Genomic DNA, 16,661 nt, shown 5'->3' on the forward strand with positions numbered 1-16,661 from the left:
AGCAGTAGTCAAAAGGAAGAGGGCGAGAGAGTGGTGGGGAGGGGGAGTGCGACGGAAACTAGAAAACGACAAAGAGCAGCAACCACACGTACAAGGGACGTGTACCTGTGCCCCACTCCCTCACGAACCAGAGAAAACAACGAGAGAGAGAGAGAGGGGGGACGAGGGAAGGAAATACCGTGAAAGAAAACTAACACAAAGGAGCAGGAGGAGGAGGAGGGGGGAGGAGAGTACAATGTGCGAGGTGAGTCGAGCTCTTTAGCGCAAAGGAGAACACGCAGACACGCAGACAGAGAGAGAAGAAAAGAAAGCACGCAAAAAAAAAGCACAAAACGCAGACGGAAGGAAACACCGGAGGGGGTCGAAAAAAAAAAAGAGTCGGCCAGGTGTGTGTGTGTGTGTGTGAAGGGGGGGGGGGAAGGGCCAATACAGGAAACGGGCTAGAAGGAGAAGACGAGACACAAGTTGCACTTTCCTCTTCTACGACAGTCCTCTGTCACACACGCACGGGGACAGTGGAAAGAAAGGGAGGGGAGGGGGGCAAACAGAAAAAAAGAGAGAGAAAAGAGGGGCACTCACAGATGCACAAGACAGACGCAGCTAGCAGCAGTAGCACAGTGCACGGAGCGAGAGCCCGGTTCGGGCCAAGGCACATATACACACAAGGACAAAGAGGAGGAGGAGGAGGGGGAGAGAGTCGGTTGGCGCGTCCGCCGGAATGGACCAGTAAGAGAGAGAGTGAGAGAGGGAGCGGGAGGAAGGGAAAGTACAAAGGGAAGGGTCGCCATAAACAACAACAAAAAACAGAAGACGTGTCCGGAAGCAGTTACCACGAGAGAGAGCGAGGGCGAATGAGCGAGATGGCCTTTGTCCGTGGGTGCGTTTCTCTCCGTGGGCCAGGAGGCTGCAATGACAGCGCGCAACGTCTCCACTTCACTAATATCTCGGTACAACAAAAAAGCCGCCACCGCGTCCACGACAAGTCCCTCTTTGCTTGCTTGTCTGTCTGTGGTGTCCCCTTGATGTCTGTTTCACGCATATGAAAGGCGCCGGAGCACACGCACACACTAATGAGCCTGTGAAATATATGTAGGAGCGCCGGCAATGTAGGGAGAACGAAAGGAAAAAAAAACTCCACACAAGGAAAAGGGCACGAAAATGATGGCTGTCGGTGAAGATGCCGCTACAGGGGGTGTGCTTGTGTGAGCTGTGCCCAACCCAAGCACACACACACACACCGCGTGGGTCTGAAAACGAGGCGGGACTGAGCAGGAAAGGGGAAGCGCGTACAAGGCGACAGAATCAAGCACGGCGAGCCGAACAAGAGGTAACGACGTATCAAGAGACAGCGAGAGGCAGAAAACAGCGGAAAGGAATGTAGACGACGTTCAACCAAGGGAAAGCAGACGCTGTAAAATAGAGAAACAAAGAAAAACAAATGGAGGCACAAGACAGCAGCGCTGATAAACCTCACCACACCCAGCCACACCACACACACCCACAACGTACACGCCTGCCGTAATCACAGGTGCACCTCCTCCTGCTTGTCCCTCACTCGGAAAACTCTTCTGACGCCTACCCGACGTGACCCCTTACCCTTCACCAGAAAGTTGCCACACAAGAAAAGGTGATACTACGCGGCGTCTACTCAAAGCCGAAGATTCACTTGCTAATCTGAAATCCTGAGTAAAATAGAGAGACGCTTGTTGTTTTCCTCCTGAAGTTGTTCATACGTTTGTATGCGTGTTCGGTCATTTTATATTTATTATTTTTTCGTTACAAATGTGTATGCGATCGCGTGTGTGGGTGCGTGTACGGTACATCGAGGAAGATCAGAGAGACAGCGAGGGAGAGATGAAGCAAACAAAAGAAAAAGCCGCGCTCCTATGTCGTACAGCATAACGTGAGCGCACACCAACATTGTGCTAAAAGCCTTAGCGACAACACAAAGGCAGCAAGCGTGCAGCCAGAGCCCAGGACGCAAAAGGTAACCAAAAGACCCGGCAACACCACATGAATGCGTATTACTTTCGTTTCTAAAAATGGCCTCGTAAATACAATGTGACCAAAATCAAGGAAGTGAGAAAACGACCCTCTGAGTCGGCAACCCCAGCAGCAACCGCTGCAGCAGCGTCCATCAGTAAAGTGCATTGGTGTTTGCTTTCCACAGGCCGTTCATTCGGTTTTCTTCAATAGTTTGTCGTATAAGCCATCATTTAGACACACGCACAGACACGGCTCGGGCTGTGGCGTCGGCGGCTCCAGCGGGCAGTCAGATTTCAAGGACTAGAGGTTGCATCTCATGACGGCGCGCGACAGAGAGCTGGCGCGCAGCGCAGTCGGATATATGCTTGTTCTCATTGGTCATCAGATGTTCACCGCACGTGCCGCGCACACCATCGCAGCCTTCGCTCTCCCTCACACCATCCATCGGCACCACTCATCGACACGCGAGCGGGACGAGCGAAGCGCAGGTGGGTCGTTCCGCACACCAGCGCAACGCGCGCACGTGGTCACAGTGCAAGTCAGCGGATGACGCTTAACAGGGGTTCAGTCAAGTGGCCGCACGCAGCGGCGCTTCCGAGGGAGCCACCGCGAGGCAGCCCCCCGAGGTGATTGTTGTATGTTCTGCATCACGCTTGCACAGCGCACACGCCGCCTCCCTCGCGGCACCACCACAGTCACACACCCAAGGCGCACCAAAGCACACGACAGTCAGCCATATGTATTGCATTGGTTTGACTTCACGGACGCCACCGCGCAGGCGGCGCGCTCCGATTATTGGTCGATTAATTATGCATCACGCGTCCGTTGCACGCACACACACACACACACAAAGCAGCACCAGCATCAGCGGTGCACAGCCGGTCGCAGAGGAGCAGTCAGATTTCAAGGACTAGAGGTTGCATCTCATGACGGCGCGCGACAGAGAGCTGGCGCGCAGCGCAGTCGGATATATGCTTGTTCTCATTGGTCATCAGACGCTCTGCAACACAGGTGCACTGAGCCCCGCGCCTCGACGGCAGCGGGGAAAGCGTGTGCACACACAACGTAGTTCGTCAGGCACTCGCAGCGCGCGCACATGCCCACCCCAGCAGCAACCGCTGCAGCAGCGTCCATCAGTAAAGTGCATTGGTGTTTGCTTTCCACAGGCCGTTCATTCGGTTTTCTTCAATAGTTTGTCGTATAAGCCATCATTTAGACACACGCACAGACACGGCTCGGGCTGTGGCGTCGGCGGCTCCAGCGGGCAGTCAGATTTCAAGGACTAGAGGTTGCATCTCATGACGGCGCGCGACAGAGAGCTGGCGCGCAGCGCAGTCGGATATATGCTTGTTCTCATTGGTCATCAGATGTTCACCGCACGTGCCGCGCACACCATCGCAGCCTTCGCTCTCCCTCACACCATCCATCGGCACCACTCATCGACACGCGAGCGGGACGAGCGAAGTGCAGGTGGGTCGTTCCGCACACCAGCGCAACGCGCGCACGTGGTCACAGTGCAAGTCAGCGGATGACGCTTAACAGGGGTTCAGTCAAGTGGCCGCACGCAGCGGCGCTTCAGAGGGAGCCACCGCGAGGCAGCCCCCCGAGGTGATTGTTGTATGTTCTGCATCACGCTTGCACAGCGCACACGCCGCCTCCCTCGCGGCACCACCACAGTCACACACCCAAGGCGCACCAAAGCACACGACAGTCAGCCATATGTATTGCATTGGTTTGACTTCACGGACGCCACCGCGCAGGCGGCGCGCTCCGATTATTGGTCGATTAATTATGCATCACGCGTCCGTTGCACGCACACACACACACACAAAGCAGCACCAACATCAGCGGTGCACAGCCGGTCGCAGAGGAGCAGTCAGATTTCAAGGACTAGAGGTTGCATCTCATGACGGCGCGCGACAGAGAGCTGGCGCGCAGCGCAGTCGGATATATGCTTGTTCTCATTGGTCATCAGACGCTGCAATATAGTGATTGGCATACAATAACGTGGAAGGAAGCTGCACGAGAGCCGAAGACCGTTCACCCTCTCCACAGGCGGATGGCGGAATAGTGTGGCTCTTGAGAAAATAGCTCGTGATGGTTGTGCTCCCTGATGGAGCCTGTGCAAGGTAGGAGGAGCAAGAGTAGGCAATGGTAGGCGAAAAGACGAACGGATGCAGGGAATGCGAGTGTGGCGGTGGAAGAAGGCGGCATCAAGGTTGGAACGCACTGAAAAGGACGAACTGCTACATACAAAGTAGATGCGAAAATGGCAGCGGCAGTTCTGCGCGGCGATTGGCAGACCTTTGTGGTGAATGAAGGCACCCCGCCTCGTGCACAGCTGTGCTCAGTAGCGGATGACTGTTTCCCTAGGAGGTGATGACATGCTGAAGGTGGTGCTGCCGAGTCTTTGAAAGGGTGCAGATGCGGTGAACGAAGTTGCGGGTCAGGGAAGATCGCCTCACCGTTTTGTTTTGTTTTCCGTTCAGTGTTCGTGTATGGTAGATGATTAGGTGCCTTCATGCAAAGCCAGTCTCACCCTGTGTAGCCCGTGTGGCACCCCAGTGCGTCGCTTCGCTGAAGCCTGGACTTCAGGCGGTGCACGACTCTCTGCACATCTCGGGTGACCAAAGAGGTGACTCGCAAATGCAGAGAAAGAAAATGGGCAAACACAACAAAACAACGCGAAGCGGACAGGAAAAGAGGAAGAGAGACGCAGAGGCGTGAATAGCGACGCGGCCAACACGGAGACCTGCATCGGTTACAGCTCTGCCCCCGTACTCCCTCCCCCGACTTCTCCTCACGGTAGACCTATGTGGTTCTCTCCAATGGTGAGGTGATGCGCCCACCCGGCTTCGCCTACGCTTCCGCCTCACATGTTGTGCTTCACCTCCATAGCTCACACCTCTTCTTGTAAGAGGGGAAACGGGACCTTCTTGGACAACACCAGCGTCTTGTGCTCGTGCGAGTAGTACCCACGCACATACCCTCGTGCAATAAGTTTCGCAATCCAGAGCGCCATGCGGTCTTCATCCATAACGCTCTCCGCCATGCGAGCCTCAGAGACTGGTGACACAGCCTCGTCGTCTCGTGAGCGTTTCTTCGACGCTGCGGACGACTTCCCATCTTGCGGCTCCTCACTGGTGATGTAGGTGTACGCGGCCAGCAACGTTGGAATTGTGATACGGCTGTTGTCCACGTCAGAAAGTGACGCCATGGCGGCGTGCACACGGGCGACCACCATGAGATAGCAGAGAATCTTTGCCTGCTGCAGAATTAGATACACACCGCGGCGATGGAACGTCGAGGCGTGACTATCGAGAGCAGCGGAGAAGCACACTGGGTCCCCTCGCTCAATGGCCGCGGTCAACGAACCGAACAGGCGGGGGAGCAAATCCTCGTCGGCGCGCAGAATCTCAGCGGGGATGCGCCGCCCATTCGCTACACCGGCCACAGAGAGAAAGAAGCGCACCCGCTCCTTGTTGAGGCGCTGCGGCTCATTGCCGAATCCTGCGGGCGGCAAAAGCGTGTAAGCTATCCGCAAAATGCGGTGGGCTTCGTCGAGCTTCCGCTCGTACAGGCGCATTCGGCCTTGATAGTAGTGATAGGTGACCACCTCTGACACCATGTGCCGCGAAGGGTGTAAGATGGAGCGTGCCGTCTCTTTCGATGACTCGGCAACCTTTTCTGCATGCTCCACGGCACCCAAGAGTACGGCACACTGGTGAGTGTTGTAGCGCTGAAACAGAATGATGAGGAGACCGTTCACGAGGGAGAGGGCCCCGCGACGGCGCGAGTGCTCGGGAGCTTCCTGGGCGTCTACAGACTGAAGTGCAACCAACAGCTTGCGCCACGTTCGTATCACCTGTCCTATGCAATCGTCAATGGCGCTGCCACTCGCGTGACGGGCGACTTGCGGAATGCGGTGAACCAGGTAGAGCAGCACAAGGGTATCCCAGCCGACTGTGCCGGGAGTGTTACTGTCCACGCGTGGTGGATAGTGATCGCGGTTCATGGAGTGGCATTCCTGAAAGGACTCGAAGGCGTACAGAAGCCCCTTCAAAAGTGTCGTTTGTAAACTGCGCTCCAGCTGCTTGTCCGTCACACCGTTGCCCTGCCCGGTCTTGCTCGCAGAGACAGCTGGATGAGACGAAGACGGGGAGAACGAGCTGGAGTCCTGCAAGATGCACTTGCGTGTGCAGCGCTGGTATTGTGTCAGGGCACCTGTGATAGCGATGCGCACCACTAGCTCACGGCAGGACGCGCGCTCCGCCTCGTTGAGGGCCTCCACGGCAGGTGTTGGCTTGCTTGCTCGGGTGAGACGAAGATTCCGCGCGTTCTGGCGTAAGTATCGCTCGCAGGCCTGCTCCAGCGAGGCGTGGGTCGTTTGGATGAGACTGTGCATAGTCAGGGCGGAGTCGTTTTTAATCTGAACTGGTATGCCCTTCTCCGCCTTGGCGATGGCATCCTTCAAGATGATTCCATTGCGCGAGCAAATGCCAGCTGCCGCCGCCTCCAGCCACGTGGCCTCGATGAAGTAGTACTGATGCTCCATTTCGACCCAGCGAGCGGGCGAGCGAGCCTAACGGCACGGAAGACTAGGAAAGGGGGGGATAAAAAGAAGGAGCGAGTGGCAGCTACGGATGTCGGCGCGGCACGGTCGTCGGGAATGCGTGGTTCGCTCTTTGATTTCCAGTAGAAAAGGGGGAGACCGAAGGGCTCGATGCGCGAGAAGAAGAACGAAAAGTAGCGACAGACAGATGGAGAGACGAGAAGACGTCGCACCTGTGATGGGCGGCACTCGGCTTCTGCCGATGAGACTTTACCTGGCGTACGTTAGGCGGACTTGTCCACGACACGACATGAAACAAGAAACGACACACACACACACACAAACATGGAGAGCACCAAGCACGGCCCAGGCACGAGGGAAAGGGGATCTGGCGCATCTGCCAAGCGACAAGAAAACGAAAAACAGCACGGCCCTTATCTCCCTCCTCTCAGGCATACTGGGCAGCGGCGTTTTTTTGTGTGTGTGTTGTTCCTTCTCGACTCTGTTGCTGCCTTCTTTCACTCTCGTAGTGGTGGTCATTCCCAGTCACCGTCTGCGAAAACGTGGCAGAGAAGGAAGGGGGTGACGTCAACGCAAGCCTCAACATTGATGACACGTCGGCTTCCGCGATAATCCCTGCGCACAACTTTGCCATGCGCCTGTGAAAACGAGGTGGGCTACTTATTACACAAGATAAAGGGGTCAAGCGGATGGGTGTGGGCGAATAAGGCTAAGAGGCGCATGCAAACACACAGGCACAGTCCTGTCCATCTCCGGCGGCGTTTGAGTAGCCACGCCCTCTCCTCCGACGTCAGCAGCGCTCCAGCATCACACACCAGTTCTCCGTGTCGTAGTATGACTCCCGGATAGCGACCTGAATCGTCCCTGTCCCATCATCGCTGACCGCGTCCTTGCACAGCTGCTCCAGTTCTCCCTCCGAAAAAAAGTGATAGTAGCGGTGAAACACCTGCTGTGCACCATCGTACTTCTGATTTCTCTCCCACCGCACGAAACCGTCGCCGGTTTCTGGGTCAACCAGACACTTTTTTTGGCCTCGCTGCTCGCGTGCCCACACGTAAATGAGTACACGCCCGCCATGCGGCCGAACAAGGCGGAGGAGCTCACGCACCGCCAGTCTCCGCCGCTCGCGACTCGCATAGTGGTGGATCACTGCTATACTGATGGCGGCATCGAAGATACCGCTACGCAACGGGCATCGTAGAGCGTCGCTGCGCACCGTATCTGTCCGTGGAAGCTCCTCCGCAGACACAGGTGTCGCCACCGCCTCTGCCTCGCTCTTGGCACGCTTGCCACTAAGGCGGCGACGCCGCTGCCCCTGATGCATGTTTGGGTCAACCAGCTGACGTTGCGTGGAGCGCAGGAGCTCCTCACTATAGTCGAGGCCCACGACGTAGCGGTGTGCAGGTGCAAAGGAGACAAGAGGCGGTGAGGCCTGCGCTGCTGCCTGCTGCCACGACTTCATCCCGAGAGAAGCGCCTGATGTGCTCATGGGATGCGAGGGGTCGGTGAGGGTAAGTCGCTGTGCTGCCAAAAAGTACTTCCCATTTCCGCAGCCGACATCCGCCACGAGGGAGAAGGGCGGTAGGCTCTCCAAAAAGGCGCTGACCTGGGGCCATGCCTTGTACCGTGTGCTAGAGAAGTGGTCGGCAATCGCGCTGTACACGTCGTGCACGTGTTCACGCTCGTAGGCAGCGGCATCGGTGGACAGGAGAGGAAACACCGGCACGGGGTCCGCCTCCGTGATCACATCAGCTTCCACTCGAGCCTTCTTCGCGTCGGATGTTGCTGTGGGACCCGCGCCGTTAGCCGACATCTCTGGCCTGTCTACGTGTACCTTTGGTAAACGACGCACGTACGTCTGCGGAAAGCGAAGATGGATGAAGCAGCACGACGCACTTCACTGGTGCAGAAGTTCTGCCGACGTGTCACAGCAACGAAAACAGTATGTGAAGTCGAGCAGATATGTGATGTGACAATGGGAAGGAGGGAGGCAGGACATCAGGAGAGAAGATAACGTCGTCTACGTGTTGCACCATATCGTCACCAAACATCCGCCCGAAGTAACATAGCAACTATACAGTTAGATGCCTTCGGATGAAGTGTTCGTGTCTGGTGTTTTGTGGCCTGCGCCTCGCAGCTGATCCCATTGCGCCTTTCGCCACCTGCTGCATCCCTCGTCGTGGCCGGGTGGGGATTCGCTCGGGTCACGCCAACACCCTGCACATCATGTGGATGGCACAAGCGTGCTCAAGGACGCAGGTCGCCCTGAAGCAACGCTATACAGAACATCGCCACCGACAGCAGCAGCGATACATCGCTCTGGCCTCCCCCTATGTCATAGGTGCGTGGCCTTGTCAGCACCAGAGGTGGTTCCGCATTTTTGGCAGGGATAGAGGGGGTGCTGCTTGGCCTCTCCCCACACATAGAGTGAGGGCACTGTATCCTGAGATACCACACGCTGAGGTATCTTCCTGTTACCAGAACTCCTCACGTTCTCATCTTCCAAATTTATCATGCCTCGTTTCGGTTGCGCTACAGGTCAAGGAAAAGGCAAGAATAGAGACAAGGAGCCGAAAGGCGAGGCACCCGAGAAACGCTGCCTCGCTTCAACTCCGCATCCGCTGCGCCCACCGTGTCTCTCTCTCGCCGAAGCCGTCCTCCTAGGGCGCGACGTATGTTCGCTACAGCACGCTCCTGCCCTTGGCGATCCTCTCTCTGACCAAGCGAGGCGCCTGCCGTGCGCCACTGCGGATTTTCCCCTCGGCGTTGTTGTCGCCTTGGTAAAACAACTCCACGATGCCGCCTGAAATCCATTTGGCCACACAATCGACGTCTACCCGACGCTCGAATAGCGCGATGAGGGGACGAGAAGTTTGCCGTCCCATGGATTGAAGAGTCGCAACGTGCGAGTGCCGCACGTGCACGGGGTACTCAGGTACGCCGACAGGCAGCGCTCGTTTGCCCCGCACCTGCTCACATGAGAAAAGTGGTGTAGCGTCGGCACTTAACCATGGGGCACCCAGTGGGCACCTTTTCCCGCTGCTTTTTAGAGAGACCTGTCAACTCCGATGAGGCATCGCCAGCGCAAGAGACATCATCCCGCGATGTGAGGCTGTGGCCGTGCAGGCAATGCTTGTGCTCCTAGACGTGTCGAGGCGTTTCATCGATCCACGAAACGCGGGTTTCGCAAGCTGCAGCTTTCCCGCAACAGTCAGCGTATACCTCGTTCCACAGGACACTGTCCGACTTGCGTGACGTCGACTCCACTAGCAGAAGCTCCTCGTCCTCTCTCGGCCCCGTATGTGCCATGCAGTTGCAGAGACACACTGTCTTGGCAACTGTCGGCTTGGCGAAGGAAAGCACGTGACAAGGGAAGATGCAGAGGAAGTTGATCGCGACATGATGGCTTGAGAAGACCAAGCGGTGAAAGGTATTCTGCACCACCTGCCACAGGAGCTCCTGGCTCCATCGCCACCTCTCTGTGTCGCGGTCACGATTTGCTTTCGCACCCGCGGACAACAATGGGTCAAACGAGGATGGTGTGAGGTTGTTCTTTGGCTCCTTGTCGCAGAGCTCCTCCAAGATGTCGTGGGCGGCGCTCGCACAACCGCGTCGACCGGTGGGTTCCTCCTCCATTCTCGACCACCCGATGGGCATCTTGCTGTGGCTGCGCGGGGGTCCCCAAGAACCACGGCGTCGAGCTCGACTCGGACGACGAAGCAGCAAAGCTCCCAGAGTTGGTGCGAAACGCCGCATCGGCGTCATCCGGCGCCCGCGAGAGGCGGGCCGTTGGCCGGCAGTACCACTCATACCGCCTTCACTAGGCCCTCGCGTTGTCGAAGCTCCAGGCGCCGCCCGAAACATGGGACCGTGGGATGCGCGAGGCGCCCGCTAAAATGTCCTCCCAGTCTCCACAGGAGCCGCAAACAGACAGCGGCGCGTGTCACCGGCGTGCAAGCGGGTTAAAGACGACGGTCCACAAATCCACTGGGGTTGGTAGCGCGCTAAGGCCACGACACCGGGCGTACCTGGGTGCGAGACCAGGTATGACGATTTAGCGACTCGTGCTGCCGGTTGCACCAGCAATCATCACGGAGAGTTGTTTGCCTTTGGGTGGCATACAAGGAGTCCCTTGAATGTGGCCTGAGCACCGTGTGCGGACGCACAATGGGTGAGAAGGAAAAAGGTCACTTAGCAGCAGTAGGACCTACAGAAAAAGAAATCAGAGGAGGCACAAGGATTCTCTCCTGGTCCCTCTGTCTTCGACCGAGTATGAGGGCGCATGTACAGTTGTGGGTGTGCGTGGTTGCATACGCACAGGGGGAGAAGTGTGTATCTATTGGCAGGTGTGTGTGCGTGTATGTGGGTATGTGATTTGACAGACTCTCCGGCATACAACTCGGCGGTGTATTGCGCTGCCCGTCGTTCGGTGCTGACGGCAAAGAGAGAGGAGCCTTCGATATTGCACACGAGTGCCTAAGCGCCTTGGTGGAATGGAAGACAACAGAAGAGGAAGAGGAAGAGAGGCCAGCGTGAAAGAGCGAATGTGCGCATGGACGGTGGATGGCTTGTGTCCGATACACAATAAAAAAGAAAAACGTAAAAAGAAGTGGTTCAGCCCAGTGCGCACCGCCACGGCCTCCACTTTCATTCGTCGTTTTCTTTGCTGTGCTTGCGCGAAGGGGAAGAATCAGGCGCGGAGAGGCTTTTGTGGTGTCGCCGGAGTTGAAGGACTTTTTACTCATCAAACAGCGCTGAGAAATGACGGCAATGCAGCCCCACCCCACTGAGGACGTGTGTGAGAAAACGGTCTCTAGCATAAGCGCTCCCTTCCCTAAGCCAACAGTTTTCATCGAATCATGCAGCCTCCCTCGTGCGCGACTCCTACGCACGCACGCATTCCCCCCACTCACTCCATTGACCGTTAACCGTTCGGCCTTGCGTGCCACCGTTTTGCGGCAACGCACACTGAGCCAATGATCTGACTTTTGTTGTTGCACGCTTAGCTCCACCCCACAATCGCCTCGGCATCAACATACAGGCACCCTCTACCGAAGCGCGCACACGCAACGACACACGCACACCTAGAGGGGAAAGAACAAATAGCAAAAAAAGAAAAGAGAAGGAAAGCCAAACTCTCTCCTCCCGTCAGATCTGCACTGCACCCGCATCGAGCGCCAACTTCGTTGTGGTCATCGCATGCTTCTCTCTCTACCCCTTGTACTTGTGTCCGTGTGCACTTTTTGAGAGAGAGGGCTGTATCTGGGGAGAAGAGTTAGGCACCACTGCAAGCCCGCCTTCTTTGCGTGTGCGGGTGTGTGCATTGAAGTAGAGAGAAAGCACTAGGCGAAGGTGTTTGAATATAACGTAACACAAACATATATATATATAGACCATTACTAAAACAAAGCGAGACGATGCGTTATGCCTGTGTTCATCCTCTCTGTCCGTGCGTGTGTGCCTGCTTGTTTTGTTGTTGTTCTTGGGGCGAGCCATGTGTGTGTGTGTGTGTGTGTGTGTGCGTGTACAGGGGTACGATCATCGGTGAGACAAGATGGATGGCGTGTGCCAAGGAAGGAGAAGAACCTATCACTCGATTCTTTACCTTTTTTTTCGTTGCGGTTCGGTGGTGCTTCTTCGCACAGGCTTCCTTGCTGTTGTTGCTGCTGCTAATGGTTTCAAATGCTCGGATTGCGCGCGCCGACCAGCCTACAACGCGTCTATGGAAGGGAGTCTCGGCTAACAACAAGACAGACAATTGCAACGGTAGGATGACGACCACTACTTAAACACAGCCGTCTCCGCTTCTAGACTCGTTAACATCCACGCCTTTGCCTAGATGCACTCATATGTACGTACGGAGTTCCTCAATCTCGTCCATTCCACCAAGGCTTTTTTGTGTCTTTGGCGCAGTGCTGCGCCACAAACAATGTATGTACTTCCCTCCTCCCATGCGCCGAAAGAGAGAGAGACACGCAGGATATTCTCTACAACATAGCGGCGCCAGTGGAGACATCGAACATGGGTGAAACCGGGAAAAGACGACGCTACGCACCTGCCGGCACGCGAGGCATGACAAAACAGATGATGATGATAAATAAATAAAAAAGAAACACTTTTAACACTCAACAACATGAAAACGGTATGGGGAGCGAAAGAAGTTTTTTTGAAGACGGTAGGGTGCTCCCCTCAAAGAGAATTCCCTCGACCTTTCACTTGCTCTCCCCCCCCCTCCAGCACCACCCCACAGACGGCGAAGATGAAAACGAGGGAGGGGGAGAGGAGGGGAAGACCACCCTTCACTTCGTCTCCTTCGCTTGTCCTTGCACTGAGCGCGTCTCCTTCGGTCTGCCATTCACACACATGAGCACAGACACCCAGACAAACACCCCCTTTTCACATCAAAGCCCATTAGGGAGACTGGTCAAAGAAAACAAGAGTGGTAGAGATAGAGAGGCGGTGGAGACATCACACCACCCAAATTCCACCATAGCTACATCTGCCAGCTGGGTGTCTCCTCCTACAGCAGAAGTGACAGCGGGTTCTCCATGGCGTCATGGAAGTGCTGGAACCACTTGGCGCCGAGCGCGCCATCGACGATGCGGTGGTCAAAGGACGCCGCAAAGTTCACGGCGTTCTCGACCCTGCCAGTCATCTCAAACTCGCCTGTCTCCCCGTTCTTCACAATCTCAGCGCGCGGCTTGGCGGAGCCGACAGCGAGAATCATCGCCTGCGGGGGATTGATGATGGCTGTGAAGCCGGGGATGCCCGTGGCACCGAGGTTCGACACGGAGCACGTGCCACCCTGGAATTCGCTGGGCTGCAGCGTACCTTCGCGCGCCTTCTTCGCTAGAGCCTTCGTCTCTTTCGATATTTCTACGAGACCCTTCGCCTGCGCGTTGCGGATGATCGGAGTAATGAGGCCAGTCGGCGTGGCCACAGCAACCGAGACGTCGACGGTGGCGTACTGGCGGATGAAGTCGCCTTGCCAGGAGGAGTTCACCTCCGGCACCAAAGTGGTGGCGCGCGCTACCGCCTTGACGATGTAGTCGTTCACGGTGATCTTGTACTCGCCGTTACCCTTCGCGTTCAGCTGCTTGATGAGGGCCAGCATGTTGTCGACGCGGCAGTCGTCGAAGAGGTAGTAGTGCGGAATTTCCATGTTCTTGGACTGGTGCAGGCGCTTCGCGATGACAGATCGCATCGTCGTCACCGGAATGTCGGTGAAGTTGGGGTTCGCTGGCGGCGTTCCCTTGGCTGCCGCGGGCTTCGCGGGGGCGGTCAGTGCCGCAGCAGCAGCAGCAGCAGCAGTCTTGGCCGGTGCAGCCACCTGTGCAGCCGAGCTGACGGCGCCGCTTGCCACAGCAGCCGCCACGTCCCTGGACGTGATGCGACCCACACCACCACCGGTTCCCTTGATGCCGCTCAGTGGCACGTTCTTCTCTGCAGCCATCTTGCGAGCGTACGGCGATGCCTTCACGCGGTCACCAGACGCCGCTACAGGGGCAGCAGCCACAGGGGCAGCAGCGGCAGGGGCAGCGGGAGCCTCCTCGGCAGCCGCAGCTGGCGCCTCCTCGGCCTCAGGCTTCCAGTTCTTGACCTCGTCGGAGTGGATACCCTCCTTCTCGTCGACAATGAGGCACACTGTCTGACCCACGACCGTCTCCTCGCCAGCAGAAGTGATGACGCGGGCGAAGAAGCCCTCTTCGGTTGCATTATCGTACGATACGACAGCCTTATCGGTCTCGATGTTGCAGAAGGTGTCGCCGGGGCGAATGGCGTCACCAGGCTGCTTGCACCACTCCGTGATCTTGCCCTTCTCCATAGTGGGGGAGAGCGCGGGCATGGGAATGGGGGTGATGGTGAGGAAGCGAAGGGTGGCCAGCGTGGCCAGCTTTGAGGCAGCACGGCAGCGGAACATGGCGAGCAAACCTGTGTGTCGTGTGAGCGATAGCACTAGTCGTAGAGGGGGTCAAGGAGTCGGTGGAGTGCCTTTCTTATTATCTTTCTTGAATTAAAGGGAGGAAGGGGAGAGTCGTCAACACGTCGTGTTACGGTCTCTCCTTTCGAGCTATGATGCGCTAAGGATTACAAAGTCGTCGAGTTGAGGGCTTCGTTCAGCTTTTCTGTTTCTTTCATTCCTGTTTATCCAAGGGCGTAACTGGAGACACACATGTGCCAGAAAGATGGCAAGCAGAAGAGAGGGGGGAGAAGAGGGAAGAAGGGTGAAGTGGCGGGAGAGCAGAGACGCGAGGCGACAAGCACAGGGAGAGACGGAGAGTGCATGGGTGGCAAACCCGCCACATTTGAACCATGACGCGTAGGCAAAGTCAGGTCAACCGGAAACCCACTTTCTGCACGAGCAGGTCCTCGTTACGAGTTGAAAACGGCTAATCTATGTTTCTCCTTTCGCTTGCCCTTTATCAATATTCGCGGATGCTCGAGGTCGCACCGCTTACAGAAAGGGGTGCAACGCTGCAGAGAGACGGAGGGCACGCGTCTGTGACTCCCGGTCAGCGCGCCAAAAGCGTGGTAGGGTACATGCACGTGACAGTGGTTCAAGAAGCATGTCTAGAGTTAGCAGTGAAAAAGTGATACGTGTAGAGAACATGGAAAGCGGATGCTGAGACGCACGCGTCGCACATCACAGCCAACAAAGAGATCCAAGAGAGAAGGAAAACGACAAAGCAAACAACAAAACAAAAGGCTGCAGAGCTGTTGTCTTCCTTTTCAGACCGAGGGGTTCGACAAAGATCCCGCGCAGCAGTGTGCGCGCACTGCAGCCTCCATGGCTCTCCGTGGCGCCGGACTCGCTCCCATGCAACGTCCTCACAGCTCCAGGTCCACGACGCTCGGAGGGAGCAGCACGTTCTGGCCAAAGCGGCCAACCATCATGGCGGCGTTAATGCACGGAAGGAACGGAATTTCATCCAGTCTCACCACCCCCTCAGGCTGGCCCCCGCCATCTCGTGTCGCCACGCGAAACGACTTCCTGACAAGCTCAGGCACTGGCAGCCGATGCATGCCATGTGCACCGTGAAGATGTCCACAAAGAAGTACGCGGCGCGGCGCCACCTGTTGAGTATACGTGCAAACTGGCTGCTCCTCAACGCTGTGGTGGGCTCTGGGAATGTCTGGACTTTGGTGAACGACCAAGACATCGACAGGACCCCCTGGAGTGCCACCTTCGAACCGCGCACGAAGAGGCTGCTCCGGCGAGCATCGAGGAGCAGTGGAAACGGCTGCTGGCCCATCCTCTTGCCGCGCCGAGGCGAACATGAAAGGCTTCCACGCCTTTTTGCCCTGAAATGCGGTATTGGGGCTCCAGCGAGAGTTGGAGATGGAGCGTGGTGAACCGTAGAAGCGCACATTGGCGGGTTCCACCACCACACTGTCCTCGCACAAATACACAGCAGGTGCAAAAAGTCGGCGAACATCTTCTGTAGGCATTGCAGCAATAGCCTTGTCATGGTTACCCGCAATGATCAACTTCACGGGGTGCGGGTGCAACGTGTTATCCGTGAACCAGGCAGAAAAATCGGTCAGCATCGCTTTGACGTCCCGCATAAAGTTCAAGCCTTCCTGGATGTCGCCGCAGTGCACTAGCACGTCGCCGTTTGGAACACTCATCTCTCGATGCCGCTCGTGGGTGTCGCTGATAATGACTAGGCGCAAGGATGAGACCGACTTGGGTGGCAGCTCAGCAATGTCATACACCAACGGTTTGCGCAGTGAGTAGGTGGACGGGAGCTCGAACTCGCCGCTCCGCACGGGAGGAGAAGGGTCTGCCCCGTAGAGTGACGAGTGCAGCGCTGTTGGGGCCATCGATGAAGTCGCAGAGGTGCATGTCGATGGAAGCAGCCCCGTATGGCGGACGAGTCTCGGCAGGTAGCCATAATACTCGCATAGCGCTGCAGCTGCCGCAGGCATGGCGACGCACACAAACACGCAGGAAATGAACACTACCGTAGGAGTGCTGCTCCACGCCACACGCCTTGCGTAGGTAGAAATTAACCTCTAGTGACAAGAGGACGAATGAAAATGGAAGCGCACCGGTGATAGGGCGGCGGCCTCCGCGACGCTGGGCGCGTGCACTGCACCG

The 16,661-nt window shown here is 56.7% G+C and overlaps 4 protein-coding genes across 4 annotated transcripts; all 4 read right to left on the reverse strand.

Annotated features, from left to right (window-relative positions):
* Positions 1-4,885: 4,885 nt before the first annotated feature.
* LMXM_36_2640 (conserved hypothetical protein) lies at positions 4,886-6,541 on the reverse strand (the record flags this gene model as incomplete). Its single annotated transcript, XM_003874566.1, has 1 exon — positions 4,886-6,541. One exon carries the CDS (start codon positions 6,539-6,541, stop codon positions 4,886-4,888), a length of 1,656 nt encoding a protein of 551 aa, XP_003874615.1.
* Positions 6,542-7,349: 808 nt separating this feature from the next.
* LMXM_36_2650 (conserved hypothetical protein) lies at positions 7,350-8,372 on the reverse strand (the record flags this gene model as incomplete). The annotated part of the gene is made up of 1 exon (XM_003874567.1): positions 7,350-8,372. One exon carries the CDS (start codon positions 8,370-8,372, stop codon positions 7,350-7,352), a length of 1,023 nt encoding a protein of 340 aa, XP_003874616.1.
* Positions 8,373-13,079: 4,707 nt separating this feature from the next.
* Positions 13,080-14,480, reverse strand: LMXM_36_2660 (dihydrolipoamide acetyltransferase precursor,putative; the record flags this gene model as incomplete). The annotated part of the gene is made up of 1 exon (XM_003874568.1): positions 13,080-14,480. One exon carries the CDS (start codon positions 14,478-14,480, stop codon positions 13,080-13,082), a length of 1,401 nt encoding a protein of 466 aa, XP_003874617.1.
* Positions 14,481-15,388: 908 nt separating this feature from the next.
* On the reverse strand, positions 15,389-16,489 carry LMXM_36_2670 (conserved hypothetical protein; the record flags this gene model as incomplete). The annotated part of the gene is made up of 1 exon (XM_003874569.1): positions 15,389-16,489. One exon carries the CDS (start codon positions 16,487-16,489, stop codon positions 15,389-15,391), a length of 1,101 nt encoding a protein of 366 aa, XP_003874618.1.
* Between the last annotated feature and the right edge of the window lie 172 nt (positions 16,490-16,661).

Source organism: Leishmania mexicana, chromosome 20 (genome assembly GCF_000234665.1).
Source record: "Leishmania mexicana MHOM/GT/2001/U1103 complete genome, chromosome 20".
Classification (NCBI taxonomy): domain Eukaryota; phylum Euglenozoa; class Kinetoplastea; order Trypanosomatida; family Trypanosomatidae; genus Leishmania; species Leishmania mexicana.